Below are 21,714 nucleotides of genomic sequence, written 5' to 3' on the forward strand. Positions count from 1 at the left end.
GGATTTGGGGGGTAAAGGCCCCTCTTTTTGCCGCGGGATGGCGGCGTTTTAGCAGGGGCAAACATGCCCCTGTTAAATATCAGGTGAAAAGCAAGTTTTAATCTCGCTTCAGAGTCTCTTTAACCCTTCCTGCAGAGTGAATCCAGGTTAAAGCTTCGAGTTTTTTTTTAGGATTTCCATCAATTGTAATTAATCATTTTTTGTTCCATAAAGGTTATCAAGCTGTGGCGAATCCTTTAGAGCAGAGAGGAAGTTCTGAGTTTATTTCCACTTCAAAACATTATTATAATAATAACAGGCCTTGTAGAAGAAAGGAACGCTTGTGACATCATACATTTATTTGGGCAAAAACAAGAATAAATATGTTGCATTTCTTCATAAAACTATAGATTTCTTCCTTTATGCTGTGTGGAGATTACCAAAATTTCCAGATCAGTATGATGAGGAGAACAATAAGCACCAGGAGAAGGCCGATACGGGTGAGGTCCACCGCTGTCTGTAGAGTGTACGAGGGGACCATCTGAGTGACAGCAGACACAGGATTCGCTGTGAATAGAGCAGAAAACATAATGGAGGATATAAGATCCCAAATAGAAACACAGGTAAGGTGGCAATACACATCCATTTTTGGCATCGTTATCTGGCCGCAGGGGCGTTGCTAGGACCCTAAGAGAGGCGGAGCACTTTTGGGCACTCCAGCTGGAAAAATGGGTGTGGTCACGCAACAGAATGTGGGTGTGGTCATAAGTGAAGCCAAATTTACATTAACTTAACAGCAGTCTAAGTAGGCCTGCCCAGCAAAATGTTGGATGATGCCCGTTCTGCATTAATGCAAAAAAATAAAATAAAGTGGGCAGGCTGGCCTAATGCCATGTTGTCTGGCATTACCCCCATAGCATTCACTGACCTTCTAGTGGACCCCCTCCCATGCTCCCATGGGCCTCCCATTGATGCACCACAACTCCCAGCATGCCCCCATAGAAGAACCACAGCTTCCTGCATGCCCCCATAAAGGCATCACCTTTATGGCCCCAGCATGGCACCAGAGCACCCAATATGACCACATAGAGGCACCACAGAACCCATCATACCCCCAATGGATGCATCACAGCTCCCAGCATGCCTGCCATTGAGGCACCACAGCTGACTCTGCCCAGGGGACATCCAGGGCACCCCAGAATAGATCCGGGGCACGTGGCACTGATCTTTGGGGCTAGCAATGCCCCTGTCTGGCCGATGCTGCAAACCATTTCCAGACTCGGTAGAAAATTTTGGTAATTCGGTGGTGAGATAGGAGCGCTTCATCAGTAGTGTTCGATTCGACAAGTGACGAAGCTACTCTCACCAGTCCACAGCGCGGTTTCCATTCTCTTCTCTCCTCGCCAGCTGCTCCTTCCTCTCCCTTCACCCTCGAGTGCCTGTGTGACACAAATGTTAGATGGCATGGCAAATGCTAGAGGCCTCTATTGGTCACGTAAGGTACGTGCCAGACTGCCCCTAGTGTTTGCCCTCTATAACATACGTCACACAGGTGCCCCAGGACTCGGAAGTGAAGAGAGGAAGAAGCAGCCAGCGGGGAGAGCAGAGACCGGGACAGCTGTGTAGACAGGTGAGAGAAGTCACATTTCCCCTAGTGTTTGCCCTCTATAACATACGTCACACAGGCACATCGGGTCTCAGGAGTGAAGAGAGGAAGAAGCAGCCAGCGAGGAGAGCAGAAACCGGGACAGCGGCGTAGACAGGTGGGAGAAGCCACATTGCCACAAGTGTTTGCCTTCTATAACATTCATCACACAGGCACATCGGGACTCGGAAGTGAAGAGAGGAAGAAGCAGCCAGCGGGGAGAGCAGAGACCGGGACAGCGGTGTAAACAGGTGGAAGAAGCCACATTGCCCCTAGTGCTTACCTTCTATAACATACGTCACACAGGCACCTCGGGACTCGGAAGTGAAGAGAGGAAGAAGCAGTCAGCGGGGAGAGCAAAGATCGGGACAGCGGTGTAGACAGGTGAGAGAAGCCACATTGCCCCTAGTGCTTACCTTCTATAACATACGCCACACAGGCACATCGGGACTCGGAAGTGAAGAAAGGAAGAAGCAGCCAGCGGGGAGAACAGAGACCGGGACAGCGGCGTAGACAGGTGAGAGAAGCCACATTGCCCCTAGTGCTTACCTTCTATAACATGTCACACAGGCACATCGGGACTCAGGAGTGAAGAGAGGAAGAAGCAGCCAGCTGGGAGAGCAGAGACCGGGACAGCGGCGTAGACAGGTGGGAGAAGCCACATTGCCCCTAGTATTTACCTTCTATAACATACGTCACACAGGCACATCGGGACTCGGAAGTGAAGAGAGGAAGAAGCAGCCAGCGAGGAGAGCAGAGACCAGGACAGCAGCATAGACAGGTGAGCGAAGTCACATTGCCCCTAGTGCTTGCCTTCTATAACATACATCACACAGGCACATCGGGACTCGGAAGTGAAGAGAGGAAGAAGCAGCCAGCGGGGAGAACAGAGACCGGGACAGCGGCGTAGACAGGTGGGAGAAGCCACATTGCCCCTAGTGCTTACCTTCTATAACATACGTTACACAGGCACATCGGGACTCGGAAGTGAAGAAAGGAAGAAGCAGCCAGCGGGGAGAACAGAGACCGGGACAGCGGCGTAGACAGGTGAGAGAAGCCACATTGCCCCTAGTGCTTACCTTCTATAACATGTCACACAGGCACATCGGGACTCAGGAGTGAAGAGAGGAAGAAGCAGCCAGCAGGGGAGAGCAGAGACCGGGCCAGCGGCGTAGACAGGTGAGAGAAGTTACATTGCCCCTAGTGCTTACCTTCTATAACATTCATCACACAGGCACATCGGGACTCAGGCGTGAAGAGAGGAAGAAGCAGCCAGCAGGGGAGAGCAGAGCCCGGGACAGCGGCGTAGACAGGTGAGAGAAGCCACATTGCCCCTAGTGCTTGCCCTCTATAACATACCTCACACAGGTGCCCCTGGGACCCGGATGTGAAGAGAGGAAGAAGCAGCCAGCTGGGAGAGAAGAGACCGGGACAGCGGTGTAGACAGGTGGGAGAAGCCACATTGCCACTAGTGTGTGCTCTCTTTAACATGTCACACAGGCGTATCGGGTCTCAGAAATGAAGAGAGGAAGAAGCAGCCAGCGAGGAGAGCAGAGACCAGGACAGCAGCATAGACAGGTGAGCGAAGTCACATTGCCCCTAGTGCTTGCCTTCTATAACATAATTCACACTGGCACATCGGGACTCGGAAGTGAAGAGAGGAAGAAGCAGCCAGCGAGGAGAGCAGAGACCGGGACAGCGGCGTAGACAGGTGAGAGAAGCCACATTGCCCCTAGTGCTTACCTTCTATAACATACGCCACACAGGCACATCGGGACTCGGAAGTGAAGAAAGGAAGAAGCAGCCAGCGGGGAGAACAGAGACCGGGACAGCGGCGTAGACAGGTGAGAGAAGCCACATTGCCCCTAGTGCTTACCTTCTATAACATGTCACACAGGCACATCGGGACTCAGGAGTGAAGAGAGGAAGAAGCAGCCAGCTGGGAGAGCAGAGACCGGGACAGCGGCGTAGACAGGTGGGAGAAGCCACATTGCCCCTAGTATTTACCTTCTATAACATACGTCACACAGGCACATCGGGACTCGGAAGTGAAGAGAGGAAGAAGCAGCCAGCGAGGAGAGCAGAGACCAGGACAGCAGCATAGACAGGTGAGCGAAGTCACATTGCCCCTAGTGCTTGCCTTCTATAACATACATCACACAGGCACATCGGGACTCGGAAGTGAAGAGAGGAAGAAGCAGCCAGCGAGGAGAGCAGAGACCAGGACAGCAGCATAGACAGGTGAGAGAAGCCACATTGCCCCTAGTGCTTACCTTCTATAACATGTCACACAGGCACATCGGGACTCAGGAGTGAAGAGAGGAAGAAGCAGCCAGCAGGGGAGAGCAGAGACCGGGCCAGCGGCGTAGACAGGTGAGAGAAGTTACATTGCCCCTAGTGCTTACCTTCTATAACATTCATCACACAGGCACATCGGGACTCAGGCGTGAAGAGAGGAAGAAGCAGCCAGCAGGGGAGAGCAGAGCCCGGGACAGCGGCGTAGACAGGTGAGAGAAGCCACATTGCCCCTAGTGCTTGCCCTCTATAACATACCTCACACAGGTGCCCCTGGGACCCGGATGTGAAGAGAGGAAGAAGCAGCCAGCTGGGAGAGAAGAGACCGGGACAGCGGTGTAGACAGGTGGGAGAAGCCACATTGCCACTAGTGTGTGCTCTCTTTAACATGTCACACAGGCGTATCGGGTCTCAGAAATGAAGAGAGGAAGAAGCAGCCAGCGAGGAGAGCAGAGACCAGGACAGCAGCATAGACAGGTGAGCGAAGTCACATTGCCCCTAGTGCTTGCCTTCTATAACATAATTCACACTGGCACATCGGGACTCGGAAGTGAAGAGAGGAAGAAGCAGCCAGCGAGGAGAGCAGAGACCGGGACAGCGGCGTAGACAGGTGGGAGAAGCCACGTTGCCCCTAGTGCTTACCTTCTATAACATACCTCTCACAGGTGCCCCAGGACTCGGAAGTGAAGAGAGGAAGAAGCAGCCAGCTGGGAGAGCAGAGACCAGGACTATGGTGCAGACAGGTGGGAGAAGCCCTACTGCCCCTACATGCTATGCCAGAGGTGTCAAACTCAAATACAAAGTGGGCCAATATTGAACACTCGGACCAAGTCACGGGCAATCTCAATGTCTAATGGCCTCCCCCCCACCTTATAAATTTCTCTGGTATCTAATAGCCCCACTCCCTCCCCTATACAGTTCCATGGTGTCTAGTGCCCCTCCTCCTTCCCTTATACAGTTCCCTGGTGTCTAGTGGCTCCCCTTCTTCCCATATACAGTTCCCTTGTGTCTAGTGGCCTTCCTCCCTCATACAGTTCACTGGTGTTTAGTGGTCCCCTCCCTCCCCTATACAATTCATTGGTATCTAGTGGCCCTCCTCTACTCCCCTATACAGTTCACTGTTGTCTAGTGGCCCTCCCTCTCCTATACAGTTCCCTGTTGTCTAGAAGCCCCCTCCTCCCCTCCCTACAGTTCCCTGGGGTCTAGTGCTTTCCCCCTCTCCCCCATATGGCTTTCCTGGTGATCTAGGGCTTCACCTCCAATATAGCTTCCCTGGTGATCTAGAGAGGGCCAAACATAATGCAAAGTGGGGAAACCACTTTTGATGGCTCCAAGGGCCAGATTTGGGGCCGGAGTTTGACATGTACGTCGTAGGCAGTCCGCGGGGTTCTGGGGATTTGACTTCCAGTCAGTCCAATCCACCTCCCAGGCACATGGGCATGATGGGTAATGGAGAATGATTATCTGACATGTGAAGCCACAGCCAGAGCCGGGACAAGGTCCTCCAGCACCCAAGGCTGAGACACCAAAGTGCGCCCCTCCATCCCTCCCACCCCAGCTGTCACACACTGATTGCTGTCAGACTAAGAGGTGCCTCAGGGCCCACAACACCTTAATCTCTAGTTATCTGGCTTGCAGTCACTGCCATGTTTCCCTTTTTCTTATTTCTCTCTGCTTAAAACTCGATATGAATGAGTTGTGCGACCCTCCAACACCGCGCCCTGAGCCTCTCTCGCCTTTGCCTCGGCCCGGCCCTGGCCACAGCTTCCTATTATGGCTTCAGACTTTACACTCTCATTCCATGTTCCCTATGCTAGCGGTGGATGGAGACACAACCTCCACCTCCCCCCCACCCCCCCTACTGTTGCCATGCACGGACTATCTGAACATATCCCACAAGAGCTTGTTGGATATCATCCTGTGGTCATGCTTCTTACGGTGTACAAGCTCGGCCTTACTGCGCCAGTACGGATGCACCTGCAAAGTAAGCCACAGCTGCTCATCTTCCCAGCAATGTTGGGGCCATCCAAAGGCTTATCTCTTCTTAGGTACCATATATACTCAAATACAGGTTGACCTTGTGTATAAGTCGACTCCAACATTCAACCCTCTTAACTTCCTAAGCGGTATGCCTGCCACTGTGTCCGACATGCTGTTCAAGAGGTTTTGCTGACATCAGGAGTCCCCCGTATAAAACTAATAGGTTATAAGGCTGCATAAGGTGTTAGCTAGCACTAGGCTAGCTAGTATAAGTGTCCACAACCCCTCGATTGCCCCCGATCTCACCGATCCAGCCATTATATACATTACCCAGCCTGGTTCCAGCAATCGCCGCAGCCTCCTGCACAGCTCCGGTCTTCTCTATGGGGAGGATTGGAACTGCGCATGATGTCATGACGTCATGGATGATCTTCCTCATAGAGAAGACTGGAGCTGTGCGGGAGGCTGCGGCGATCGATGGATAGAGGCTGGGTAATGTATAAACGGCTGGATTGGGGGGATCGGAGGCAGTCGGGGGGTTGTGGACACTTATACTAGCTAGCCTAGTGCTAGCTAACACCTTATGCAGCCTTATAACCTAATAGTTTTATACTGGGGGACTCAGGCTAGCAAAACCTTCTAAGCTCAGGAGGTTAAGCTGGAATTTTTTATTGACTCAAGTATAAATATACCCAGCAAAGTTAAAGAGACACTGTAACTAGAAAAACGGTCCCTGGGGGATACTCACCTCGGGAGGGGGAAGCCTCAGGATCCTAATGAGGCTTCCCCTGTCCTCCTCTGTCCTACGGGGGTCTCGCTGCAGCCCTTCAAAGCTGGCTCGACAGACCCGACAGCCTGTGCAATATTTACCTTTCCAGGCTCCAGCGGGGGCGCTGTTTCGGCTTTCGGCCCTGAAGTAGATGGAAATACCCGATCTCAGTCGGGTCCATTCTACTGCGCAGGCGCCGGAGACTTGCGCCTGCACAGTAGAATGGACCTAACTGAGATTGGGTATTTCCGCCTACTTCGGAGCACAGCGCCGCTACTGCGCCTGCGCTGGAACCGGGAAGGTAAATATTTACATTGCCGACGTTCGGAGGGGCACAGCGGGACCCCCGTGGGACGCAGGAGGACAGGGGGAGCCTCGATAGGATCCGGAGGCTTCCCCCTCCCGAGGTGAGTACCCCCCACGGGCCGTTTTTCTCAGTACAGGTTTTCTTTAATGGCTGCACTTGGGGCTCAGGAGGGGTTAATGACTGCATTGCATACAGTATTGGAGCCATTAACCCCTCCTGTCCCTTAAGTGCAGCCAATACCTTATTTAGGCCACCAAGTGCTGCAATTATCCACTCCCTTTTATGCAACACAGAATTTCCCCTGCCCTTGTTAATTGTTGTGGCCAGGACTTTCACACCTGTGTTTTTTGGCATTTCCTTTCCTCAAAGTATCACTTACCACTGGGGAAATTGCTGCAAATGGGAATCTCACTATTAGTACACACATTACTCTGTGCTCAGTGTTGCCTGTGACTTGTGTATCAGTCGACCCCTATACTTTTATGAAGTGAATCAGACCTAAATTTCTAGACTTAGGCTGGTTTCACATTGGGACATTAAAGTCCCACGTTACAGCAGCCAGTAACACAGCCTAACTCACAGCACTGTAAAATCAATGTGCTGTTCACAGTGCACACGTTGCGTTACATTGTAACGCAGCAGGTTTAAACAAAGTGATGCATGCTGTACGTTATACTCGGCTAAGCAGCGTTAGACTATTTGCACATGCTCAGTAATGTTGGAGGAGGAGGTCTCCCCTCCTCCTCTGCAGTCAGCCACATGGCTAATTAATATTCACTGCACTGTGGTGACTGGTGGTGAGACTGTAGTGTTGTCCGGATCATGAACGAATAGTTCATTTGATCCGGATCTTTTTTGTGAGTCGAATCATCCGGATCATCACAATGAAATATTTGGTTCACAGTGGATGTCTGTCTGGAAGAAACAGGAACATACAGAATGTACAATGCAGGGAAAGTGCTGTCCTGCTAGTCATTTCACCCCAGTCTGCTTCCCTACTAAAATGATTCAAATGATTTAGTTCAAATGATCCGAATCCTTAAAAAGATCCGGACTTCCTATCACTAACCTGGAGCGGCTGCTTTGAGAGCTGCATAACGCAGCTCAATCTGACGTCCAACTTCAACACCACCATACGTTGCGTTAGGGGCACGTTATGCGACCATAACGTCCCCTAAAATGCAACGTCTTGGTGTGAAAGTAGCCTTATACTCGAGTATATACAGTAAGTAACTTTTTTTTTTCATGCCAGCTCGGGTTACCTGTAAATGGGTAACTCCTACAAAACTATATACAGTGCCTTGCAAAAGTATTCAACCCCCTTGCCTTTGTACCTTTCTTGTAGTATGTAGTTTCTTAATCTTATTGTATGTAAATGATCTGCACAAGTGGTTTAAGTGAAATGAAAAAAATATATATAAAATGAAAATTTGAAAAAGATAAATAAACCTAAAATTGGCATGTGCATATGGATTCACCTCCTCTGCCAAAAAGCCCCTAAAAGTCCTGGTGCAACAAATTACCTTCAAAAGTTACATAATTCAAGAAATGAAGTCCACTTGTGTGCAATCTAAGTGTCACATGATCTGTCAGTAGAGATGTCGCGAACCGCCGATTTTCGGTTCGCGAACCCTGTTCGTGAATCTTCGCGGAACGTTTGGTTCGCGAAAAAGTTCGCGAACCACAATACACTTCAACGGGGAAGCGAACTTCAAAATTAAAAAAAAAATCTACTGGCTAAAATAATGACAGAAAATATGTTTTAGGAGTTCTAAACCCTCCACCCCTCCTCCCTCCTACCCATTCCCTCCTCCCTCCTACCAGAGGGAGGAGGGTCTCATCTGCCAGGGAATTCCAGTATTTCAAAAACCAGCTTGCATACCGTGGCTGGGGATTGAACTCAGGTCTCAGTGTATGATAGGTAACTAACATATCCATTATACCACCAACACTACTAGCTGAAACTAGCCTAGCATGTACCATTTATGCTCAGTCCAAGAGAAAAATTAGTCAAGACAAATAACATTTATATCGCGCCTTTCTCCTGGCGTACTCAAAGCGCCAGAGCTGCAGCCACTAGGGCATGCTCTATAGGCAGTAGCAGTGTTAGGAAGACTTGCCTAAGGTCTCCTACTGAATAGGTGCTGGCTTACTGAACAGACAGAGCTGAGATTTGAACTCTGGTCTCCTGTGTCAGAGGCAGAGCCCTTAACCATTACACCATCCAGCCACTGCTTAAGGATAAGTAGCCAGGCATGGCCTTGCCTTTTGTGTTCAACAGTTGTCAAGAGAAAAATTAGACAAGATAGCAGTGTTAGGAAGACTTGCCTAAGGTCTCCTACTGAATAGGTGCTGGCTTACTGAACAGACAGAGCTGAGATTTGAACTCTGGTCTCCTGTGTCAGAGGCAGAGCCCTTAACAATTACACCTTCCAGCCACTGCTTAAGGATAAGTAGCCAGGCATGGCCTTGCCTTTTGTGTTCAACAGTTGTCTAAAGAGAACCCCAGATAGCCAGGTAGATTCATCTCTCTCTCTCTCTCTCTCTCTCTCTCTCTCTCTCTCTCTCTAGTAGGGATGGTCACCGCTTTCCGTGGAATTGTATTTTTGAGCATAAATGGATTGAGCATAAATGGTACATGCTAGGCTGGCTTCAGCATGTAGTGTTGGTGAGAGAGAGAGAGAGAGAGAGAGAGAGAGAGAGATGAATCTACCTGGCTATCTGGGCTGGATGGTGTAATGGTTAAGGGCTCTGCCTCTGACACAGGAAACCAGGGTTCGAATCTCGTCTCTGTCTGTTCAGTAAGCCAGCACCTATTCAGTAGGAGACCTTAGGCAAGTCTTCCTAACACTGCTACTGCCTATAGAGCGTGCCCTAGTGGCTGCAGCTCTGGCGCTTTGAGTACGCCAGGAGAAAAGCGCGATATAAATGTTATTTGTCTTGTCTAATTTTTCTCTTGGACTGAGCATAAATGGTACATGCTAGGCTAGTTTCAGCTAGTAGTGTTGGTGGTATAATGGATATGTTAGTTACCTACCATACACTGAGACCTGGGTTCAATCCCCAGCCACGGTATGTAAGCTGGTTTTTGAAATACTGGAATTCCCTGGCAGATGAGACCCTCCGGTAGGAGGGAATAGGTAGAAGGGGTGGAGGGAGGAGAAGCCTACAAGAGGCTAATTAAACTATCCCTAGCAGAGTGTGTGTAGCAGCTGTTTCTTAACTAATTAGTATAGGCAGACGAGTGAGTCAAATGGCTCAAGGACCTTGCCTTGTAGAAGGGGGGTTGGGGCTCCAAGAGTGAGTGCAGTCTGATTGGCAACAATGTGCCTGCTGACTGTGATGTAGAGGGTCAAAGTTTTGCTCAATAAAGCATTATGGGGCGAATCGAACTTCCGGGAAAGTTCGCCTTGGGTAGGCGAATGCGAACCAACCAAGTTCGCTGGGAACCGTTTGTCGGCAAACCGTTCGGGACATCTCTATCTGTTAGTATATACAGACACAGAAAGTGCCCAAAGGCTTCAACACCACTAAGCAAGAGGCATCACACCATGTAGACCAAGGAACTCTCCAAACAAGTCAGAGACAAAGTTACTGAGAAGTGAAAGTCTAGGTTGGGTTTAAAAAATATCCAAAGCGTTGAATATTCCCTGAAACATCATCAAATAATCAATCATCTTCAAATGGAAAGAACATGATATCACAACAAACCTGCCAAGAGAGGGCTACCCACCAAAACTCACAGACCGAGCCAAGAAGGCATTAATCAGACAGGCAGCACAGTGACCAAAGGTAACCCTGCAGTAGTTGCAGAGTCCCACAACAGAGTCTGGAGTATCTGTCCATAGGACCACAATTAGCCATACAATTCATAGAGATGGAAGAGTGGCCAGAAAAAAAGCCATTACTAAATATTAAAAATAAGAAGGCACATTTGAGTTTGCCAAAAGGCATGTGGGCGACTCCCCAAACTCCACCAAACACTTGAGAGGTTTGAGGGGAACAGTGGCGTATCATGGCAAATACTAAAATTGCGCCATACACACACAACACACACACACAACACACATACATACAGAGACACACACACACACACACACACACACACACACACACACACACACACACACACACACACTCACACACACACACACACTCACACACACACACACACACACATACACACACACACAACACACACACACACATACATACATACAGAGACACACACACACACACACACACACACACACACACACTGTACACACACACACATACACACTGTACACACACACACACACACACTGTACACACACACATACTCAACAGCATCCTGCCTAACCTTTTTGGACAGGGTAACCCCTTCATGCATTCAGAACACACACACACACACACACACACACACACAAATACCAGAATGTAACAGTCACTATGAAATAAATGAGATTATCCTTCTGATCCTCTGCCTATAATACTTTAAAGGGGAACTGAAGTAAGAGGTATACGGAGGCTGCCATATTTATTTCCTTTTAATCAATACCAGTTGCCTGGCAGCCCTGCTGGTCTATTTTTCTGCGGTAGTGTCTGAATAACACCAGAAACAAGCATGCAGCTAGTCTTGTCAGATCTGACTTTTAAGTCTGAAACACCTGATCTGCTTCATGCTTGTTCAGGGGCTATGGCTAATAGTATTAGAGGCAGAGGATCAGCAGGGCTGCCAGGCAACTGGTATTGCTTAGAAGGAAATAAACATGGCAGCCTCCGTATACCTCTTACTTCAGTTCCCCTTTAAGGCAGGGAACAATCTTGACTGTTTTCATGCACGTTTTCTGCACAGAAGAACTCATGTTAATCAAAGGGCTAGTTCACACTTAGGGGCCCATACACTGGTTGATTTCAACCATCGATCGATTATATAGAATCGATCGATAGATCAGAAATTAATCAAATTCCCCATTCAATTGATTTGCGTCCAATTTTGATCGATTTCAATTGATTTGATCTATCTGACTAGATGGGAAATCTAGGTCAATCTGTTGCTGGCAGCAGTTCCATGGCCCATAGAGTTGCATTGGATCTAATGGTCCAATAATGCATTTAGATCGATTTCCAATAGATTTAATTCTGAAATCTATTGGAAATCTGTTCTTAGTCTGTGGCACACATCATATAGATTCCTGTCAGATTGGACTTGACAGGCATCTGCCAGAAATCTATCTGATGGTGGAATCTGCTGCAAATCTATAAGTGTATGGCCACCTTTAATGTGTTTTTCTTGCACAGAAAAAAAACTGACATTCTGCATGATAATGCTGCACATTTTGTGTCAGTTTTCTGTATCAATTACATTAGCTGTTGTGAAAAAAACGCACATGTTTTTCTGCATAAGAAACACACTTGGTGTGCAGAAAATGTACGCAGAAAAAGGGGAGCTGAAAACTGAAAGACAAGTGTGATTCCTGCCTAAGCCATAGACCCTGAACAAGCATGCAGAGCAAATGTCTATAACACACAGGGCCGGCCTTAGGTTTTACAGCGCCCTGAGCGTAACCAGATTTTGGTGCCCCCCCCATTCATCCTACACACACACATACACACACACACACACACACACACACACACACACACACACACACACACACACACACACACACACACACACACACACACACACACACACATCCTAAGTATTAGCACCGTATCGCTATGCACATAAAGTAAATACCAATCGCGTGTAGCGCCGAAAACGTTGCGCTGTACGCCATTAACGTTGCACTGTTCGTGTGGAGGATGCATTGTTTAGCGTGCAAAGGCGAATTACCGCACGAACAGTGCAATGTTAATGGCGCACTGCAAAACGTTTTCTGCGCACGAACGGTACTAACTTTGTGAGGCCAAACTACCTAGCGCCCTAGTTTGCACGCCCAAACTCTTTAGGCGTGCTAACTAGGTTAGCGCCGTATAGTGAATCAAGCCCTTAGTGTATATAGGCTACTAGTCTTATATAGTAGTAGTAGTAGTATTTGTAGGCAGATCCCCCTTTAGTATATATAGACAGCCTATATATATTAAAGGGGGAATCAGCCTAGCACATATACAAGACTAGTAGCCTATATACACTAAGGGGGGATCTGCCTATATATACACTAAAGGTGGGGGGGGGATCTGCCTACATATAAAAGACTAGTAGCCTATATACACTAAGGGGGGGGGGGGGGATCTGCCTATTATAGGCAGATCCCCCCCTTAGTGTATATAGGCTACTAGTCTTGTATATGTAGGCAGACCCCCCCCCCTTTAGCGTATATATAGGCAGATCCCCCTTAGTGTATATAGGTTTAGGTTGCAGATCCCCTTTTAGAGTATGCAGATGGACACGAGGGCAAAAAACAGAGGGGGGGGGGGGGGAGAGAGAGAGATATAGAGAGAGAGGGGAGGGTGAGAGGGAGAGATAGAGAGAGGGAGGGAGAGAGGGATGGAGAGAGAGAGGGGGGGGGAGGGAGAGAGATAGAGGAGGGAGAGAGATAGATAGAGAGAAGGGGAGAGTGAGAGAGGGAGAGAGAGAGAGAGGGGGGGGGAGAGAGGAGAGGGAGAGAGGGGGGGGAGAGATAGAGGGGAGATATATATATATCTATAGAGAGAGAGAGATGAAGAGAGAGGGAGGGGGATATATATATATAGAGAGAGAGAGAGAGAGAGAGAGGATGGGTGGCACTGGGAGATAAAGAGGAACAGGAAAAAGGAGGAATAGACTGTGTAGATATTGAGTAATCTCACCAGTCTTCACCAGTCTCGTTTGGCAGGGACATATAACACACATCAACATGCTGGACTCTGCAGGGCAGACAGCGGAGAGCACATGCTGGGAGGCAGAGAAAGGACATGAAGAATTCAGTGGAATTTATCTTATCTAAATTGTCCCCATCTGCTTCTCTCTGCTCTAGTAACGTCACAAATATCGGCTATCAGGAGAGGACGGCTGTGCTCCTCTCCTGCCTCTCTTGTCTGTGTCACAGTCTCGGACCACTGCAGCTACACAGATTCCTGTTCTTCTCTTCCACTCCCATTAGCCTCAGCGGCAGCAGCAGGGCTCCAGACAACCAATCACCAGGGGGATGTGTGTTGCGAGGATGGAAGCAGCAGGGACAGGAGGTGAATGGGATGCGGAAAGTGTGCTGCACGGCACAGTCGGTGCTCACAGGAGGTGCTCAGACCTGGCTGGCAGGGAGGGTGATTTTCTCACTTATGCGCCCCCTAGAAGGTGGGCGCCTCGGAGTCTCTCACTCCTAGAGGCAGAGCCGGAGCTCGCAGCAACAGTTTGTTGGTCTTCGCCCCCATCACCCCCAGCGGCACCAGGGGGCGGGGCAAGACATTGCGAGACAGACCCAGCCGGAGCCCGCAGCCAGATATGCAGCCTGAGTGGCAGGAGCGCCCCCTGGAAGCCGGCGCCCTGAGCGATCGCTCCGGTCGCTCAGGTCAAAGGCCGGCCCTGATAACACATCTGACAAGATTAGCTGCATGCTTGTTTCAGGTGGTGTGTGATTGAGGGGCTCGTTTCCACTATCGCGAATCCGCATGCGTCCAACGCATGCGGATTCGCACGTGGTATGCAAGTGAATGGGCCTGTTTCCACTGTTGCGTTGGTGATGTGCGTTTTTTTGAGCGGTGAAAAAACGCACAAAAGAGCCAACGAATTAGCCTGAGAGTGGAATGCATGCGAATCGCATGCAATGTATTTAATAGGGAAATCGCATGCGTTTTCCCCATGCGTTTTTTGCCGCGAATTCGCATAGGTACCGATGTAAATTCACACAGGCAGTGACATGGTTAAAATCGCATATACCCTCACCTATGCGAATTTGCGGCAAAAACGCATGGGGAATCGCATGCGATTTCATCAGCGGTGGAATCCAGGCGATTCCGCACCGCAATAGTGGAAACGAGCCCTTAGACCCTAGTGACCAGAAAGATCAGCAGGATTTACATGCAAATGGTATTGTTTAAAAGGAAATAAATATGGCAGCCACCACTCTCATATGAATTAAAGCAATGAAACATTTGCAGCAACGATTATAACATAATAAAAGCCTGACAACCTATTAAATATCAGTAGATATTACTGAACTAGAGATATAATGCATTGTAACTATTGAGGTACACTGTACAAGAGAGAGGTTGTTCAAACTGGCCACAGATATTCCAGCAGGGTAATGGTTAAAGTGCAGAGAGTGTCATAAATAAAAGTAAGTAAACAGAACATTGAGATAAGGCTGAGGAATGTGTGAATGACAGAGAGGAGAATGAATAGGAGATCCTGTAACCTCCAGACCAAAAGCGTCTGCTGCTATCTCCGGGGACTGAGACATGAGCTGTGGTAGGGAGAGTGGGAAAAGTTCGGAGCTCACCTCTCAATAGCTTCTAATGCAGATATATGACAAAGACTGAGACGGCCAGGCTGCTGGATGATTGTTACTCTATTAGACTCAGAAATGCTGTCAGCAGCACTGCGCCCCCCCCCTGTTGTTTGAAGTGGGAGATCGCCTGGGGCACGTGCCATGCCTGCACCTTTCCAGATACACATCTGCAGGGGAAACATTTAAAGAGAGTCTGAAGCCTAATACAATAATTCTTTTTATCTGCTACATACGTAAAGCAATATTACCTGTGCTGAAACTCCGCACTCCCGCGGCAAAACTAGGGCTTTATACCCCCAAATCCCGGGGCCAAGAATCGGGGAGCGCTTCCTGTAAGAGGCAGAGCTTAGCACTGTAGCTCTGCCTCGAATGAAGTCAATCTCCGCCGATCGCAGCCTCTCCCCGCCCCTATCAGTCATCATTCACTGAAAGGGGCAGCGAGAGGCGGAGATCCGCACGCAGATTGACTTCAGTAGAGGCAGAGCTACTGCACAAAGCTCTGCCTCACCGGGCAGCAAAATCCATGACTTTGAAGGTCGTGGATGCTTACCCCAGATTTGGGGGTTATAAAGCCCATGTTTTGTCGCGGGAGTGCGGTGTTTCAGCACTGAATATGTAATATTGCTTTACATATGTAGCAGATAAAAAGAATGATTTTATTAGGCTTCAGACTCTCTTTAAATGTGTTGGAATGGCATAGTGAAAGGCCAGACCTCAATCCAATCGTGAATCTGTGGTCAGAGTTGAAGATTGCTATTCACAAGCAAAAATCATCCAACACGAAGGCCCTGGAGCAATGTTGCTTCCGGGAATGGGATAACAAATCCCAGTGGCAAGCTATGGCAAACTCATCCAAAGTGATATGCAGCTGGAATTGCTGCAAAAGATGATTCCAAAAAGTAGGTATTGAGGTTAGAGGGGGGAATGGTTATGCAGGCTGAAGTTTTCAGTTATTTTGTCCTATTTGTTGTTTGCTTCACAATAAACCAAATATTACATCCTGAAAATTGTAGGCTTTGTTCTCTCAATGAAATGGTGCAAACGCTCTTATTTGGAGTAGCATGCCAGGTAATTATGATGTACAAAAATACTGAGAGGTAGAGCTTGATGAAATGCTAATTTTTCTGACCCACGTGCAAATTGCATGTAGTTTGGAAATGGACCAATCAAATGCATTTCCTGATGATTTAGACCAGGGCTGTTTCTGGCCATTCTGGCACCCCAGGCAAGGTAGCTTGTGTCTCTCTACCCCATCCTCGTGAATAGGAAGAGCGTAACCTACATCAATTAGTTGTGTGGGCAGCAATAAGAAATTGATAGTTTACATAGAAATAGTGTTGTTTCTCATAATAAGTTTTTAAAGGATCCACAAATTATTACCAGGCCATATACATCTCACTGGCCCAAACTCACTGAACCCATATAACAAGCCCTTCCTATACCGCTTTAGAGGGTTGTGTATACACTTTATAAACATTATACTGTTTATGTACAGCCTGGGTCTTTACAGGTTAGAATATTGTCCTGGAAATCCATCAGAGTTGCAGCAATGGACACAGCAGTGCCCATTTATGTGTTAAAATTACCATCCATCCCTTTCTTAATAGAACTATTAGTTGGCGATGAAAATTCCATAAAGTACACTGTGCCAAGACTAGCCCTTTAGTGCCTCCTCCTATAGTTGTCACCCTAGACATCTGCCTGGTTTGCCCATGCCTAAAAACAGCCCTGATTTGAAATCAATCCCATTGCACGTGACACTGAAAGATTAGCATTGTGATGACTATCTTTAGTGACTGGCATCAGCGGATGAGTGTCTGGGACTTACGTAACACCTCCAGGGTGGTTCCATTGCTCTTTAACGGATCTGCACGGAACTGCTTAGCGACACAAATATAGACTCCGGAGTCGCACTGCTGAGCCCGAGAGATGCGCATAGTGAGGGTGGTGTCTGTGGAATTGACCATTATCCGCTTATCAATTGTGCTTTTCACAGGGTTCATTTCGTCAGGTAAGCGGTAGAAGTCTGCAGAAACCGCCACACGGTCTGAGCCATTGTTGAAGGGACATCGTAGGACTAGTTCCTCGTTCTCTTTCACTTCGATGTAGGAAGGGAGGCCGGTGATTTGGAGTGAGAAGGAAACTGAAGAGAAAGAAAAGGAACAAAATACACAAGATTCATCACTGTTTACTGATTATTGCCCCCAGGGGCGTAACAATAGACCCTGCAAGGGATGCAGCTGCAGGGGGCCCTGTAGGGGAAGAAGTTTCTTTTCCCTGTCCTGAGAGACTGACAACTAAGGGCACGGAGAGAAAAAGCTTTCTGCTCTCCACACAATTGGTGTAATGACTGCATCTGCTCAGCCACTGATAACAAATCACACAGAGTTTTGAAGACAAAGATTTGTTGACAGCCCCTATTCAGTGTGCAGCAGGCTCTTGTGTACAGCACCCAGCCCTCAACCTCTCTACCCCTCCCTAAGTGCTTTGTACTGTAGTGATGCTGGAGAAGTCTGCAGAGCCAGTTCTGCTCCATCAGAGGAGTGGAGGACAGAGTGAGTGTAGTAAGCTGCGGCTGGGAGCACACTCGTCTGTCAGTTTTTCTGTATGCATTTTCTGCACCACCATGTGTGTCTGTATGTGTGAAAACGTGCACATTTTATCACAGAAGCCAATGTACTGTATTGACAGAGAAAATGCCTGCAGTGCTTCCCTGCTGTCTGTTTTTATCTGCATGGGGAAAACACATTCAGGTGTGCACGAGCCAACTACATTGGTTCTCAGTTTACCTGTGCAGAAAGAAAGTGGGGGGGGAGGAGGGGGCCCCATCCAAAGTTTTGCAGGGGGGCCCAGTGATTTCTAGTTATGCCCCTGATTGCCCCCCCCCCCCAAATACGGCGGTATCCACCTTTTACCACATCCCATGTGCAGCACGCATGTGTACAGCAGTCCCCTCCATTCATGCAGCAGTCCCCCTCTCCAGGTAGTTCACTCATCCACCATGTGCACCAACCTCTCTTCTGTGTGCACCTACCTACCTTTTCCCAGTATAACTCCCCTCATATGTACAGCCCACCCCCTATACATTATGTACAGGGGCCCTCCACTTCCAATCTACTGCACCCACCCCTTCCTTATATAATAATGCCCTCCCCCCTCCTTGTCATGTTACAATGTAGAGCCATACTAATTCCAAATCCAGATACGCTACTTTTTCTTTACTAAACTCATACGTGAATTGCATGTTCTCTTTGCCATAATATTCCTTAAAGAGGAACTGTCGCAAAAATCTTAAAATTTAAAACACATACAAACGATATGTACATTTCTCCCAGAGTAAAATGAGCCATAAATTACTTCTCTCCTATGTTGCTGTCACTTACAGTAGGTTGTAAAAATCTGACATTACCGACAGGTTTTGGGCTAGTCCATCTCTCCATAGGGGATTCTCAGCATGGCCTTTATTCTTTATAAAGACATTCCCTGAAAATGATTAATGCAAAGATGCTGGCCAGCCTCCCTGCTCGCTGTACACTTTTTGGCAGTTGGACAGAGCAACTGCCATTCACTAAGTGCTTTTAAAAATAAAGAAAGCCCTGAGAACCCCCCATGACACAAATAACTATGTGGTGTTCCTTTGTTTCCTTTCTCTGCCTGAAAGAGTTAAAGCTCAGGTATGTAAGTGGCAGTTCCTGTCGAGTCGGGACTGGGTCAGACTACAGTGTGACCCCCACTGATAAGAAATTACAACTATAAAACACTTTCCTAGCAGAAAACGGCTTCTGAGAGCAGGAAAGAAATAAAAAGGGTCAATAGTTTATAGATTTTAGCTTTGGCATACTTCAATGAATGTGTCATTGAGCAAAGACAATAAAATAGTACAAACTTGAAAAGTAGATTTAAATATATAATAAAACTGTGGAATATCTTAAAAAGTCATTTTTAGGAGAAGGAAAAGAGATACAATTGTTTATTTTATTAGTTTATTTTCACCTTGGGTGTCCTTTAAATTCCTCAAAGGCTGCACCATAGAATTGGCCTGAATGGTTCACCAGGCGAACTTATTCACGCGAACAAAGGGGGTTGCGTTCGCGGCGAACAGCGAACACTTAGCGCGTTCGACCCACCCCCTATACTACATCATTGGGCTAAACTTTGACCCTCTACATCACAGTCAGCAGGCACATGGCAGCCAATCAGGCTACACTCCCTCCTGAAGCCCCCCTCCCCCCTTATAAAAGGCAGCAGCGTTGGACATGTTCTCACTTTGTGTGCTGCAGTATTAGTAAGAGAAGGGAGAGACATTGGAGAGATAGGGAAAGTGATAGTTAGGAGGTCTGTTAGGTTGCTCCGTGCTGATATTTGTTTCTGAAAAGCACCCCAAAAAAGCTCTTTTGAGAGCTAATGTTCTTGTGATGTGTTTTTTTTTTTGTGGCCCACTGACACTGCATATACAGCCCTGTCTGTCACAGCTGGCCCTTGCTAACTGCTATACTTTGCCAGGCCCAGCACATCCAGTGCCTAGTGTGACTGCTGCACATTGTATTATAATACGAGTCATTGCATACCATTCACTGCACCTGTGTGACCGCACACTGTTTTTTATAGCAGTCACTGCATAGCTTTCACTGCATCTGTGTGACCGCATAGTGATCGCATGCTGTTTGATATACCAGTCCGTGCATACCTTTCACTGCATCTGTGTGACCGCACGCTGTTTTATATACCAGCACACAGTGCATCCATTTTCAATGCACCTGTGTGACTGCACATTGTTATACCAGCAGTCACTGCATACCTTTCACTGTACCTGTGTGACTGCACATTGTATTAGTCAAGTCAGTGCATACCTTTCACTTTATTCCCCCCATTATGGACAAAACAAAAGGCAGAGGCAGAGGCAGGCCACCCGGTAGGTCTGTTCAAGGTCATGCTGACATGATTTTGTGCGGTCCTGGACCAAAGTACAGTGTTCAGAAGGCACATGCCATCAACTCCCAAGATTGCAAGGACGTAGTTGACTATTTAACACAGAACACCTCATCTTCCTCAGCTTCCGCACAGAACCGTGACATATCTTCCTCCGCAGCCACCACTGCTACTACTAGCACCACATCTGCCCCATTTGACAGTTCGCAGGAGTTATTTGGTGGGGAATTAACTGATTCACAGCCATTACTGTTACAAGATGATGGCGCCAAGCATGTTACACCACCACCTCATATGTCTGAGTTAGGCGTCAGTATGGACGCAAGGTGTCAGGATGATGAAGTACCTGTTGTTGGTGCAGTTTTGGAGGTGTCTGATACAAGCGAAGCTGTGGAGTATGAATATGATGATGACGATGATGATGATACTGCCATGGATGTCATGTGGGATCCCAATAGACATGATGACCAAAGGGACAGTTCAGTGGGGGAATCAGAGAGGAGTAGGAGGAGAGAGTTGCTGAAAGAAGCAGGGGGAGCTCATCATCCAAAACGGCTCATGGCAGTGTCCGGCGGCATGTATTGCCACCTATGGACAGGCAGCCAACATGCCGTTCAAGGTCAGCTACTGACGCCACCACTAAAGTGCCATCATTTCAGGGCCTAGCGGTATGGAATTTTTTGTGTGTGTCTGCCTCAGATGAGAGCAATGCCATCTGTACTCTCTGCCACCAAAAATTGAGTAGTGGAAAGACCAAGACCCGCGTAGGGACAACTGCCTTACGAAGGCACATGGTGAAAAAGCACAAACGGCAATGGGAGGACCACCTGAGGGAAAGCAGCACAAAAATGCAAAGCCACCCTCCTTCTCCTCTTCCTCCTTCAGCTGCAGCATTTTCAGCCGCTTTATCCCTTGCACCTTCACAGCCACCCTCCTCCACTCCGCCTCTCACCTTGAGCGGTTCCTGCTCCTCTGCCCACAGCAGCCAGGTGTCTGTTAAGGAATCTTTGAGCAGAAAAAGCCAATGTCTGCCAGTCACCCCCTTGCCCGACGTTTGACAGCTGGCTTGGCGGAACTGTTAGCTCACCAGCTGTTACCATACCGATGGATCCTGAGGCCTTCCGAAAATGTTGGCGATTGGGACACCGCAGTGGAAGATACCAGGCCGCAATTAATTTTCAAAAAAGGCGATACCCAAACTGTACCGTGAAGTTTAAAGGCAAGTGGTGTCATCTCTGGCGAACAGCGTTGGGTCAAGGATCCATCTGACCATGGATGCCTGGTCTGCAAAGCACGGTCAGGGCAGGTACATTACTTATACGGCACATTGGGTCAATCTGGTGACCGCTGGCAAGCAGGGAGTACGTGTCTGTGCAGCTGACCTAGTTCTGACACG

The 21,714-nt window shown here is 48.2% G+C and overlaps 1 protein-coding gene across 5 annotated transcripts in view; it reads right to left on the reverse strand.

Moving 5' to 3' along the window:
* Positions 1 to 348: 348 nt before the first annotated feature.
* Positions 349 to 21,714, reverse strand: part of LOC137528788 (M1-specific T cell receptor alpha chain-like) — a 98,393-nt gene continuing 77,027 nt past the window's right edge. For 4 of the 5 annotated variants that reach the window (XM_068250370.1, XM_068250369.1, XM_068250368.1 and 1 more), the window contains exons 4-5: positions 17,218 to 17,532; positions 349 to 546 (exon numbers count right to left, since the gene is read on the reverse strand). In XM_068250370.1, the coding sequence (XP_068106471.1) occupies positions 416 to 546; positions 17,218 to 17,532 (446 nt within the window). In that variant the 3' untranslated portion in view covers positions 349 to 415. Of the gene's footprint in view, positions 547 to 17,217; positions 17,533 to 18,798; positions 18,922 to 21,714 lie in introns of those variants that run through there. The other variant, XM_068250372.1, reaches the window with a different exon arrangement.

The sequence above is a fragment of the Hyperolius riggenbachi genome, chromosome 8 (genome assembly GCF_040937935.1).
Source record: "Hyperolius riggenbachi isolate aHypRig1 chromosome 8, aHypRig1.pri, whole genome shotgun sequence".
In the NCBI taxonomy this organism is placed as follows: domain Eukaryota; kingdom Metazoa; phylum Chordata; class Amphibia; order Anura; family Hyperoliidae; genus Hyperolius; species Hyperolius riggenbachi.